Consider the following 14,139-nt stretch of genomic DNA (forward strand, 5'->3'; position numbering starts at 1 on the left):
CAAATTAATTCCACTTATCTTATTCATGGCAAACCAGTATCACAGACTAAAAACGCAAAATACCTAGGTGTTATAATAAATGAAAAACTATCATGGAATCCACATATTGATGAAACTAAAAAAAAATCAAACAAAGCGTTAGGATTTATTAAAAGAAATTTCTATAAATCAAATAAGAACATAAAATTAAAATGTTACTTAAACCTTGGTTAGGCCAATAATAGAATATGCATCCTCCGTTTGGGACCCCTCAACTCAAGAAAACATTAAGAAACTGGAACAGACACAAAATGGAATGGGTTGCCTGAGCTAGCCAGGAAAACCAGTGACTTGGCAGAATTTAAGTCATTGGTTAATATGCATGACAAAATGCATGACCCGTAGGACGTAATCATCTTCTTTTTTGAAGTAACGTCTGTATTATATAAGAAGATGATCCATTTTTCTAATTTTTAACACATTTAGATCTAGATCTAGTTTTGTATTCCAATGCAACATTATAGTTCTACTTGGCAATAAAGTGTACTGGTATGAAAGTGTCCTTTTATGAACTCATACTGATGTTAGATGGTGCTTCCGGTACTAAGGCTATTTTATAGCCCCATGATGTGTCAACTGAGCAAGACCTACATATTGGCCTCAAGATTTAAAGGGGAACATGTACATTACACTTTCCTTGTTTTCCATTAAACCTTTTCGAAGTCATGAGAGGATATTCGACAATGTTGACCACAACATTGAACACAATTTCTTTTTGTGTGTTCATGTATTTTTATGGAATGTGCTTTCTTTAATTTTGAAATGAAAAATAAACACATAGGTTTTTTTTTTTTTTTTCTAAAAGACAACCAGACGCACAAGTAATTTATGCATCCTATACGTGCTTATTAAATGTAATAATAAGTTATTATGGGTGATTTTCTTTTTAAGAAAGTAAAATATTTCCGTGACTTTCATGGTCCTTACAGATTTTAAAAAGCAAAGATATATATTACAAAAAATCAAACTTCCTCTCCACACTCTCATACCCTGAAATCATTTGTTTCTATTCATACATTTTGTCATGTTAAATTGTTTGTTTAAGGAACTCCGTAGAGTTGAATATGTTCAATCTCAGGTTTGCAGAGAACATTTTCATTGAAGAAAATGTAGAGCAGATACATCTTATTTCAAAACTGAATGCTGCACTTGGCATGGAAATCAGTGCTGAAAAATACTAGCTTGTGGTGGAGATAGTACGAGATGTTGCATACAGTTGAATGGTCAAACTTTAGAAGAAGTTGACTCATTCAAATATTTAGTGTCAAACATAAAAAAGGTGGAGGATGTATTTAAAAAAAAAAATAAAAACCTACTTGTTATCCGCTGTCATGAACAAAGTGAAAAATCTGGAAGAGTAACATTACCGTCCAAGTAAAATTAAAGCTCTATTCTTTGCTATTGGTCTCTGTACTCCTATATGGTTGTGAAAGTTTGACTCTGAATACTTAGGCTGAAAGGAAAATTCAAGCCTTTGAGTGTAAATGCTATATAATATATAAATGTTAGGTATCGGTTAACCGGGAAAAGCAGACCAATGAGTTAGTAATTTTACAAGTCGACACTCTAGTTACCGGTATCAAAAGTGCAGAAGAGTGAAGAGATGGGAGCTGACCTATTTGCTCTAATTGTAAGACACGAATCACATTCAAAAGTCATCCTTCAAGGCACGGTGGAAGGAGCACGAAGAAAGGGTCATCCAGAGAAAAGCTGGCTGGACAACAAAGAATGGGTCGCTCTCTTTCTCTCTCTCTCTTGATATCCTATACAGAACAGTTGCTGACTGGGAAAAGTGGAGGGATTTAGTTGTACAAACTGACACAGCATCCCTACGACAAGAGTCAAGGGACCAATGAGAATTGAAGTATTCAGCATTACATTGTCCTCATATAACTTGAATAAAGCACTAAACAAATCTAGGAATAGAAATTCTGAACACATTAATTCATAAAATCAATAAGAATTTCTTCACAAATCAGAATCACAATGATGAATAAATATAACTTATTTTGTTCAACCCAATTAGAGAAACGAAAGAACTTTACCATAAACAGAGAGTCTTTTCGAGTCATCTTCAATTGTAAATTGTATTTTTGACGCTTGAATGTGACCTAGTAAATTGACTGCACTAAGCCAAGATTTTAGTAGACTGATCTAGCAATGGAAATTTCCATCCTCCACTCACTGGCATTCATTCTAGAGCACAGTCGTGATGCCCCTAGCGTTCAAATCCTTTATTACTTTTTCTCTTGCCATGCTTGTGACAAATTGTAAAATTTAAAATTGTATTACTAGAGTGAAATGATTTCTTTCTTTTCATAAATATTAGAATTTTAAAGCATTAGTATTATCTTTAATTTATGTAAGTATATTATTGTTTCAAAAAAATAGATGCCGAGGCTTACTAGACGAAGTGCTGCATCCAAAGAGGAGGCTACACCTGAAAAAGAAGAAAATACCAAGACCACAAGTCGAAGCAGAAGGTAAAAGTTGTATTACAGAATAATTGATAATATTTTAATGAAGATACACTGAGGCTCATCAAACTTGAGCCAATGTCAATTTAAAGGCTGCAGAAGACAAGAAAGTTTCGGTAAATTAATGACTTTTTTAATTTTGAAAGGCTATTATCCAATCAACATTTTTAACACATTGCCACTACTTTTAAACAGGATTCATCTTATCCTCACAGGCTTGCCCCTTACATTGTTTGTCAGACTTAGATTGATAGACATACATGCTGCATGGATACAACATATCTATTTTATTATTAATAGTACTGCCAGGATTTTAAAAAATAAAATACTCCTTCAACCTAAAAACAAGGTTTTAATCCTTTGAGGCTAATTTAGATTGTTCCAAAATGCATAATGAACAACAATGAAATGTATAAACAGGTCCTTGTAATAGATTTATTTCCTGTAGATGAAGTTAAATATCATGTTTGTTGTGAGACTTTCTTTTACCCTTTCCGGTCGAATGTCGTGGGACATTTTTTTTTCCCGTTCTGGTCGAATGTCCCACCCAGTGGGCCATAATAATTAGGATCTAATTTAAGTTGAATATCAAACTTTTCGTTCCACTTCCTGATTCCTAAATTTTAAATGACTATTTTATAAAGCAGAAAGTAAATGATAATGGTAAAATTATTATAAAAAATAAATAAAATAGCTTCACCAAGATCGTTTTTCAAAGCATCAGAAGGGGGGGGGGGGTCTGACCAGAGACTAAAAAAAATAATGCATTTCATAGCTAACTTCTCAAACAGAAAGACTAAATACTGCAGTGATTGCAGTAACAGAAAAACACCAGGCAGTGGGTGTAAGACAGTATTCTAATGCGAAACTTCTCTCAGTTGTTCTGTTACGTCACCCTGGAGGGCACCCTCGCGAGTACTTCAAAAAGTACCATACACAAATACATTTTCAAAAATAAACATTTAAACATCATGTTTGGAACATTTTTTATTGTTATAAATAAAATATCACATAAAGATTAACTGGATGTCTGTTTTATTTGAATTTTCTAATTTCTTGTAAAATACTATGAATCAGCTAGAATTTAATTCAGACCTGGCTGCCAACTCCTCAAAAAATATAAAAGGGTTAAACTATAACCTTAGCTTATTCCCCAAATAAAAATAAGAGTAAAACATGAAGAACTAAGTAGATAATTTTAATATTTTAGCTAAACTCATTAACCCATTCTTGTGTTTTTAATGTTGTCTATAGCAGGGGAACTAAAAAGGAGGAACCTAAACAGGAAGAGGTGTCCACTGATGAGCCTCAAGAAACACCTGCTAAAAGGGGAGGGCGCCAACCTGCAAAAGGTTTGTATAAATTAAAAGTCTCTTTTTAAAGCTACATCTGACTCTCAAGATTAAAATTAACAGCAACTTATTAAATTAACTTTTTAGATTTGAAAAAGATTAAGACTACAATAAAAGAGAAATAATGATTTGACTTGCAATACAAACAAAAATCTTGTTTTCTTTTAATGATAAAGCCTTCTTTCCCACATAGACATTTTCATGGTATTAGGTGCAACATTGGTCAAATTAACTTATGAACATTTGAAATGAGAAGTCACAAGTGTTATTAAACTTTCTGTAGTCAGTAAAACAAAAGTCTTTTAAAAACAAGATATTTCAAAGACTATTTAAAATTTAGAATGTTAATCTATTAGCAAAAGATGGTAAATTAAAGCATAGACAGAAAGCTAAGTTTCGGACTATTAGGGTTTTAAAAAATTTCAACGGTTTAACTAGACTTGCTTGAATAGAATCACTAATAGATTGAATTTTCTCTACATTCAATCATAAAAAAATAGAGCAAACTCCAACACTTTTTTTGCAGTTAGTTTTAGAGCAACATTTAGATTGGACTTCTTTAATGTCAAGGTGACTAGATCTAAAAGCATTGAGATTTAGAATATAAGAGCTAGAGGATATCTTAAAGAAAATATTGTTATTGGTGGAATTAATTTTTCTTCAAACAAGTTAGGCTTACTTATTTGCAAACTATCTAACAGTTTTTAACAGTTGTACATTTTTTAATTCAAGAAATTAATTTAAAAAATAAATATCTCTTGTAAGGATTGTGGCTGAAAGATTAAGTTAGCATGAAACTTGAAAATATATTGAATTTATATTTACAGATCATGCTGAAATTTGTGTTTTCTTTATTAACCTTTTTATCCTTTTTGTGTAGCAAAAGAAGTGACTCCAAAAAAAGGTAAATCACCAGCATCTGGAAGATCTACATCTAGATCTACTAGAGGAAACAAGCAAGAGGAGGAGGAGGAACAAGAACAGGCGGGAGAGGAGGAAGCAGAGGAGGAGGAACAGCCAAAAGGCAGTACTAGAAGTAGAGGAAAGGGGGGGAGAGGAGCTACTAAGGGAGGACGTGCCAGTAATGCCAAGGCTGCAGAAGACAAGAAAGAAGCAGACAGTGAAAAGGACACTGAAGACATTTCAGACTCCGGTGCTAAAGCCTCAACCAGTAAAAACAAAAAGTCTGTTACTCCACGGGGTGGACGAAGAAGTAGAGGCAAAGCTGGTTCTGAGCCTGCCGAGGAGGAGCAAGAGTCTAAAGAAGATGAGTCCAAAAATGGTGATGAGCCAGCAGTTGCCCCAGACAGTGATGTGAGCACAGAGCCCAAGGGTAGGCAGAAGCGAACCCCAAATCAGAAACAGGCAGCTACCGCCACTCCACCAAGTGGTGGCAGGAGGGGACGTGGGCAGAAAAAAACAGAATCTCAGCCAACCCAGGAGGGCTTGGCTGCAACAGAAACTGAAAGCAGCAAGGAAGAGGCAATGGAAACCACAGAGGAAGAGGCTAAACCACAAGAGGATAAGAAGCCAGAAGAAGAGCCAAAGCCAGGAGAATCATCTTTAACTACTGAGGTAATTGTTCTTAGTTTAAACTAAAAGTGTAACTGTATGTGTCCTCTATTTATTTTTTACTAAGGGCAAGGATTGTTTGGGTAGAGTTTAGTTCAATAAAGTTATATACCAGTTTTATACCAGACAGAAATCTTGTAGCACAAATGTATATTTTATTCAAAACTGTCCTAAGGTTATGATTATTTTGTTTCGAAGCTTAATGAATATGATTATGAGATTTACAATTCTTTGTGTTAGGAAACCAAAGAAGCAGAATCCAGCCCAGGGAAAAAGCGCAAACTTGAGGAGGAGGAAGAGGAGGGTGATAGAGAAGTGAAACGTATCAAGGTCGTTGAGAGTGAACCACCTGCTGAGGAGGGTAAAGAGGATGATTTGACAGATTATGTTGTGGTTAATAAAGATGAAGTTCCAGCACCAGAGAGCAAAGAAGTAAGCTCAGTTACATCATTTCCTAAAATGTGAATAGATAAAAGCACTTAACTTTTTAGCTCTTTCTCTCTTAATCGACCCTACCATAATTGATTTTAATTTTAAACCATTTTTACAGCCTAATCAACGATATTATCATCATGCTTAAAAAGTCAGCTGTTTTTTTTTCCTTACAAAATGTTAATTTGCTTATAGTTTAATTTTGGATAGTTTCCCTTTGGAAAAAAAAATACAGAATGTGTTTAATGTGTTTTTACCAAAAATTTTGTTTTTAAAGAGTGTGGGGCTAAAAAAAGACTATTTTTCTAATGTTTCCTATAATTTCAGCACAGAATGATGACCTCAAAACAATAGATTTAAATGTTTTATATAGATTTAAGCAACTTGCTTTAAATATAATGTTTTCTGTGAAAACAAGTTGAAAGAAATTCCAAATGTTTAGCAAAGTGAAACTATTCAAGATTAAGTTTTAAACAATTAGCATTGGCAACAATTACACCAGGAACTGGAAACATTTTTCATTCTCTTGTCATAAGTGATACCTAAAAATATATAGCTTGTTAACAGCTATATGCTAAAAGAATTTATAAGCTACAACTTGGGTGTACAAAGTATTCTTCATTAGTAATTTGTCATTTTTTATGACAGAATTTCATTTATCATTGTTAGTGAGGAAATATTTGCCCTGTTTTGTCAGTTTCATTTTTTTTTTATTATGTTAAATATCAATTTGACTGGTTCATACAGACCTAGAAAACCTGAGAAAAGCTTTGGATTTTTGTTAAGGACTTAAGGATTTGAAAAGAGCAAAACTAGAATTTTGTTATGAAGTGGATAAAAACCAGGAATTTGAACATGTTACCTTGAGTTTCTTTCTCCCTGATAACTAATGCTTTTGACACTGCTACAACTTTATAATTTTCAGTTATATTTAATGAATATACAGCTATCCTTCAATTTAGGTGACATTCTGGCACTTTTAATTTTTATTTAAAAAGTTATAAATTCAAAACTCCACTTCTGGTGTGACATTCACATAGATGCCTTGTAGACTTGACACTAGATCTAGATCTTGTACTCAGAAGAAACAAAAAGATCTAGGTGTATTTTTATACAAATACAACATTGATTATTGCTTTCTTTTAACAAGGTGAAATAGGTCTAGATTTCTACAATTAAGTACAGAAAGATTAAATCATTCATGGGGAGATTTCATTATGAGTTTTATTTCTATATCTATGTCTCATCTCACCATTCATTTTGTTAATCTCCCTTCTCCATTAGCTGTTCAGCTATTCATTCTCACATGATCCCCCCATCTCTGCTTGTTCTGCTGTTCTTGACTGACATTCTCACCTTGTTGTGCTACATCCCCCTATCCTGCATTCATGAACTCTTTCTGTTCTGGCTAGCTTTGGTCATTCATAGTTTACTTCACTTTTTTACCTCTACTTCAGGCAGTGCAATAGTTCCATTTTTCAAGACTTTTGTTACACTAATAATTGATGTTTGCTAAACTTATGTGAGGCTACTAAAATAGGGTATTTTATGTAGTAATGTATGTGTCCCTTTTAATACTATTTGTAGTGTGATGCTTTTCCTTAAAATTCTTAACTTTGGTGTTGAAAGAAAACAGGAAAAACATTATTTAAATTGGCCATGAACCTGTGACTATTTAATTAATCATAGTCTTTTTCTAGTTATGTTTGAAGTGCGAAGTTAATACAAATCTTCAATCTGGGCTAGGTTGTTGAGTCCTTACCACCAGCAATTTCATCTGAAAGTGACTCAGCAGGAGATGAACCCATGCCAGCTGCAGCAGAAATAACTAGTCGGGTGGACACAACAGATGCTAACTTTGTTGTTCCACTCACAGAGGCTGAGTTAGCCAAGCAGTATGCTCCCAAACAAAAGGTCAGTGGCAAAAGAAATGTATCTTTATTACACCTTCATTTCTATTTTTACTGGCATTTATTATTAGAAATTTTCTTTCAGAACAAAAGTGTCTGAAGATCCATTGGAAGATGAAAATACACTATTAGCAGGTGTGGACAGCTACACAAACTATGGGAGCTAAAAAAAAAAAAAAAAAAAAAGCTATTTGACCTACAAAAACTTTAATTTCCTAATTGTCAGTTATGCCATTGTAAGGAATGTTTAAAAAAAAACTATTGAAAACAAATATTTTTTAATTTCTTTGGTATAGTGCAACAAGGCATAATGTCTTAACATTCCCCTATACTTTCAATGTTCTGAATGTGAAATAATAAAGCTAGAACAGCCAAATTTGCAAAAGAGAGAAATCTGCACTTTTTTTTTTCTGCTTCTCATAAGAAATGTAGATTGATAAATTTCTTTTAAGGTGGCAGAAACTGCTGCTTCTGGGTAGTAAGACTTTGGACATCCAGATCTAGAATTTGATATACTTTAAAAAAAAACATGATATTCTCATGGTAGATCTAATAATAAAGTCAATTTTTGGGCATAGAGGCACTAATTTTCATATAATACCTGATTTTTTTTAACTTTTTTTTTGTTGTTGTTTTTGAGTTACAGGTGAATACATATTTTTAAATGAAAAATTCATATTCGTATTCACATATTTTTGTGTTCAAGATTCGTATTAGTAGGCATCTCTGCTTTTTTTAAAAAGTTTTTTCAAAGTTATTTATTTCTGATTGAATGTCAGAAGTAGGTTGGAAATCACTATTTTAAATGAATATACCTTTTTTTTATTTAATGATGGATGTAAAATGTGTCTGCTTAAGAATGACTTCTGCTGATTTTTTTATGAAAGTAATTTTTTCCCTTGAAATTTTATCAGGAAGAAACAGATGAAACTTCCTCGACTCTGGTAGAAGTGGGCAGTGAGGCGGCCTCTGACATCACCGGTGTGTCTAGGGGGCTAGACTTCAGCGACGCTGTATCACTTGACTCATCCATCTCTGCAGAGCAGCCAGACCAACCTGCAGAGGTGCCAACTGACAATCCCAGAAACTCTCTGGAGAAAGACAGCTCAGAATTTGCAGAGGTGACCATGGAAAAGCAGGCTAGTGCTGAAACTGATGAACCAGACACTGCCATAGATCAGGTAGCCAACTTGCTATCTAGCCCTGAAGTAGATTCTGTAAGCCCTTTGCTAGCTACGGAGCACTGCGCAGACTTAAACCAGTTGTTCACTAACAACAACGTAAATTTCTAATTTGAACTCAAACGTTCTAGTTCATTCTAAAATTTCTTGAATTAAATTAACCTTTTTTTTTTTGTCATTTTCTTTTAATAATTCAAAAGGATTGTTTTATGACTTTTATAATTAGTAAATTTAAAAAAAAAAAATCAAGCTTCTAGTTATAGCTATTTAACTTTAAAATCCCACTTTAGAAAAGCTTTTTTTTGTTTCGAGAAAACAAAGAAAATAGAGTTGCAAAAAAAATGTGCCCTAAAGTATATAAGTATTCTTTTCTTTGGTAGACATCTTGAAAAGTTGTTTTTTTTTAGTTTCTTAGTAAAAAATAATATGAAATTAATTCTAGATAATAATTTAGTATAGATGAAAAGTTTCTCTTCATTAGTTTATAATTAGGTTATGTTCTATTGATAACATTTGTTTTTTCAATGCATTTTTTTTACCCCTAAACTACCACAGGTACCGGTATTTAAAATCTAAGTTCTGAAATGTTGACTGGCATTTAAATATTTACTGTACAAAGATATGACCATTTAGCCAATATGAATAAGCATATTGGTTTCTTAGGCAAAATCTATTTAAATATGTTTAAGAATTCATTTCCAGTTTTTGGTTATATTGCCAGCAGACTTTTGTTATTCTGCATTCAGTTAGTCTGTAGTATTAGCAAATTTAACAACATAACAAGAAATCTGAGTGGTCTAGTTGTTGTTTTTTTAATAAAGATTTATTGCTTTGCCATTAAGAAAGCAAAATATTCCTGTGGTACTTAAGGTGTGAAATAAATTTCTTTTTCAATTTTAGCATTTGAGTTACAAAATAAATACAGTCAAGCTTTGTTTTGATATTTTTGAACCCATGCTAGATTCAGGGAATCTATACATGCAGCTTATAAAATTATAGATATGATCCCCCAAGATAATTAATAGAACAGAATTTGACTGTATTTGTTAAAGTGTGGAAATGACGATGGCCCATAAAATTATTAAATAATATTAAATTAGCAGAGCACCAGTCCAAAATAACAATTAAATTTAGATTGGGTGGCTTTAAATTCAGAAAAGCATATGAATAATTGTAATTTAGTTTTACATATTTGCATTGAATTGCATGTTAAAATATTAATAATTAACATTCAATTTTCATTGATACCGGTATTAGTAAATTTAATTTTTAAAATGGAAAAAAAACAACACGTTTTCATGTGTATGTATGTCTAAGTTCTTGTCAACAGAAGCAGCAGCCTTCTGAGCTATTTCATAGGCCATCGTCACCTATTATTTCATATTAACCCTGGCTTTTGTGGTGTTAGGAGAGCAGTGGTAAAAAACATGAAAACAGTGAAGGGAGAAATCATTTTTTGTGTATGTATGTGTGATCAAATGAAGCATACAGAAGTTTTTCAATTTTATTCTTTTTTTTTTTTTTGTCTTGTCGCCTTATCAGTCAGATGCTGGTGCACTTCCCACTGAATCGGCAAATAATTTAGATTCTCTTCACGTGAAATGTTTCTAGTTGATGAAAATGTGACGGTTTCATAGACTTTCTGAGGAGTCACAAGCTACAAGTGTGGGCCCATTGACCAAGGACTTAATAGAAAGAGAGCAAAAAAAAAAAAAAAGCAATGGGAACCTTGAATGTTTTTATTGTCTGTTGATCTTATCATTGAATGAAATATTTTTAATTAAAACACATTTACATGATTTGATTTTTTTTCCTTATTGATTTCTCTTTGTTGAGATGAATGAAATTTAGTGGGGAACAGAAAGAAAAAAAACAAGCACAAGATCAAATGAAATCTTGACGGACATAAATCAGGGAACAAAATTGTTGACGATTGCTGTTGTGAAAGCAAAATGTATGATTTGGTGATAAATAAGAAATCCACTTTTGCTATTTAGGTAGTTTGTGTGTTGGTCCTTGAACTCATGTGACAGCCATCACCAAAAAAAAAAAAAAAAGCTGGTTTGGTAGTAATAGACAATGTATAAGTTGTGTTTTGTTTTAAAACTAATCCTAACACCACAAACTCTTTCAGGGTTAATGTTTTAAAATCCTTCAATAGTTCTTGCTTCTTCCCCCTCTCACGTCTTATTAGACATCTTTCTATTCTACAGTTTTTAAAGTCAATTCATTTTAAGCCATTCAAAAGAAATTTTCACTTAATTTTAATCCATTCAATAGAAATTTTCACTTAATTTTAAGCCATTCTAAAGGAATTTAATACAAAAGACTTCATTTGCATTGCAAATTTTTCTTTGCAAATTATTATGATCTAGATTTAATTTTTCATTTCTCATAAGGACAATCTCTTGGACCATCCTAAAATTTCATAAACCAAAAAAAAAAAAAAACCATCTCCAGTAATTGCATTGGTTTATGAATTGTTTATAATGTTTTTACAATTTTTTTAGAATTCTGGCTATAATGCTATCAACATTCAAGGATCTTATGACATTCTCAATCGTAAATTTATATTGAACAAAGCAGTACCTGCTGAACTGATGGACCCAGCTTATTGCTTCAGTGTTGTCAGCTATAATATTCTGGCAGACTGTCACCTGAAGAGGTAATATTCTGACATGATTGTCCTAGATAGGCTAATATTCTTACACCAGCAGTGAAGCTAGCATAAAGTTCTGTTTCCAGGGTGTTTTATTTTGATTTCCATTTACAATATGCTTTTCATCCTTCTTAATAACATTCAAAGTGTGTTGTTGTTGTTTAATTTTTGTAGAGGATTACCAGCTGACCTAACTACCCTCTTGATGTCCATCAAATTTGAATCGGGGGCTTTACTTATTCCTTTGGTCCCCTTCCACCCATCATTGATATGTCATCTTAATAATAAAATAAAATTGAGGGAGCATCCTTTAACTATGTTAAATACCTTACTAGAGTTGAGTGGTAAAGAGCTTGGCTTCCTAACTGGTGTCCAGGGCTAGAATCAGGGTGATGACTGGGATTTTTACTTTCTGAATCTTCAGGACATCTCTGAGTCCACCTAGTTTTAATGGGTACCTGACATTAGTTGGGGAAAAGTAAAGGCGGTTGGTCGTTGTGCTGGCCACACAACACCATCGTTAACCTTAGACCTATGAACAGATGGTCTTTACATCATCTGCCCCATATATCACTAGGTCTGAAAGGGGAACTTTATTTTTACCCTTTTAGAGTTGAGTGGACTTTCACTGTTTTTCTGAAATTTAAATTTAGTCTTTATTTCTATCTGTTACAATGTAATGAGGTGGTAAATATGTCTGATATTTTCACAAGTTAGACCTAAAATCTAACTATCTAACCTATAGTCCACTTCATTGCAGCAGATATTAGTTTACTTAAATGGTAACAGAAATCCTCTTTACAAAACTAAACACTTTCATTCTCCAAATCATGAAAAGATTACACACTAATAGCACACAAGAGAACTTATAAATATAACCAGTGCTTTTTTTGTAAAAAAAAATAGGTGCTGGTACTCAGTGATTAGGTGCTGGTACTCAGTGATTGATTGTCTAACTTTTAACTACTAATAAATTAATAATATACGTTAAAATACAAGAAAAGTAAAAGTAATAATTTTTTCCCCACATTCAAAAAGGTGCTGGTACGCCGTACCGGTGCATACCATCACAAAAAAAGCCCTATATATATGTGTGTGTATATATATATACAGTGCTTTTTTGTTTAAAAAAATAGGTGCCCGTACTCAGTGATGGTTAGCCTAATTTTTAACTACTAATAAATTAATAATAAATGTTAAAATACAAGAAAAGTAATCATTTTTTCCCCACATTGAAAAAGGTGCCGGTACATTGTACCAGTGCGTACAGTCACAAAAAAAGCACTGAATATAGTGTAGTATCAATAATAGATACCAGTACACAAAAGTATTTACTATGAAGCTTTAAACTTGTTTTGGAGCATGCTAAAATTGGGTCTAACTGCTACTTTTGTCTTTGTATACATGTGAAAATGAAGCAGTGTTAAGTGCATGCATCATTCATTTTGTTGAAGGATTGTGGTTATTGATAGTTTCTGATATCCCTAAATGAAGCTTTCCTTTATCTTTTTTTTAAATCTGTTTTAAAATTATAGTTAACACCAAGAAGGAACTGGTATTTTGTCCAAAAAAAATGGAAGTTTACTATTTTAATCAGATCTCACCTTTACTTTGTCTTCATCAAGCTTATAATTTCAAAACTTGATATTTGATCAGCATTGACATTTTAAGTATTAGATTTTTAAAAATCATTACAAAAGGATTGTATCCAATACACAAATCAAGTGAAATAGATTTTGTTTTTCAACTGGTCCACTTGTTTAGTAAATGCTTTTTTTTATATATGCCGGTATAAAAAATGGATAATTCTGAAAATCATAAATGTGGACAAACAAATGAGAGAGTTAGGTGTGATTGGTAATAAATTCACTATGGCCTGCCAGGGATGGCTGGCACTATTCATCCAGCTGCTTGATTGTTTGGTTGCTCTTAGTTATAAAAATAAACCTGTTTGTAGAACCTACACCATAACTTTGCAAGCCACAAAAGATGGTGATATCATATTTTCAATAGCTCTTCTAGATTTTGAGATCTAAACATGACAGATGAACTGACTACACATAACTAACAGCATTTACCTTACCTTTAAGAGAGTCACTAAAAATAGCATTGTTGTACACACACTTGGGAAGCATTTACTAAAGAATGTTTATGTAAAGGAACACTTTTCTCACAACCACCTTTATACCTTGTCTAATTCTAAAAGTAGCTTTAGTAGTGGGTGGCTGGTCGTGCAGGAGGTTTGGACAAGGAAGTAAATTATCTTCAACTTTGAAGATTAGAAGACCTAGATTAAAATGTTGCCCTAATGTCACACCAATAACAAATTTTAACTTCTAAACCTAAACTGAATTTTATTTTAAAAGAATGTTTCAATTCAGAATATGTAAGTGCAGTATATCACTCAGGGCAACACACGTCCTCAAGCTAAAATTCTTACTATTTGAGTGCTCAAATGTAGCATAGAAACCTTTCCTGTTTTCCCTATCCATCTTTACAAAAGAAACTAGATTACTC

General features: G+C 32.7%; 1 protein-coding gene across 3 annotated transcripts in view; it reads left to right on the forward strand.

Moving 5' to 3' along the window:
* LOC106076991 (DNA ligase 1-like) overlaps positions 1 to 14,139 on the forward strand; it is a 43,709-nt gene that overhangs the window by 10,039 nt on the left and 19,531 nt on the right. For 2 of the 3 annotated variants that reach the window (XR_008778408.1, XM_056032234.1), the window contains exons 2-8: positions 2,431 to 2,522; positions 3,771 to 3,868; positions 4,749 to 5,443; positions 5,681 to 5,872; positions 7,619 to 7,786; positions 8,697 to 9,062; positions 11,474 to 11,628. Coding sequence is in view for 2 of the 3 variants with exons in the window: in XM_056032234.1 (XP_055888209.1) it covers positions 2,431 to 2,522; positions 3,771 to 3,868; positions 4,749 to 5,443; positions 5,681 to 5,872; positions 7,619 to 7,786; positions 8,697 to 9,062; positions 11,474 to 11,628 (1,766 nt within the window). In the remaining variant the exon portion in view is untranslated. The remainder of the gene's footprint in view (positions 1 to 2,430; positions 2,523 to 3,770; positions 3,869 to 4,748; positions 5,444 to 5,680; positions 5,873 to 7,618; positions 7,787 to 8,696; positions 9,063 to 11,473; positions 11,629 to 14,139) is intronic. The other variant, XM_056032236.1, reaches the window with a different exon arrangement.

This window comes from Biomphalaria glabrata, chromosome 6 (assembly GCF_947242115.1).
Source record: "Biomphalaria glabrata chromosome 6, xgBioGlab47.1, whole genome shotgun sequence".
NCBI classification, from domain to species: domain Eukaryota; kingdom Metazoa; phylum Mollusca; class Gastropoda; family Planorbidae; genus Biomphalaria; species Biomphalaria glabrata.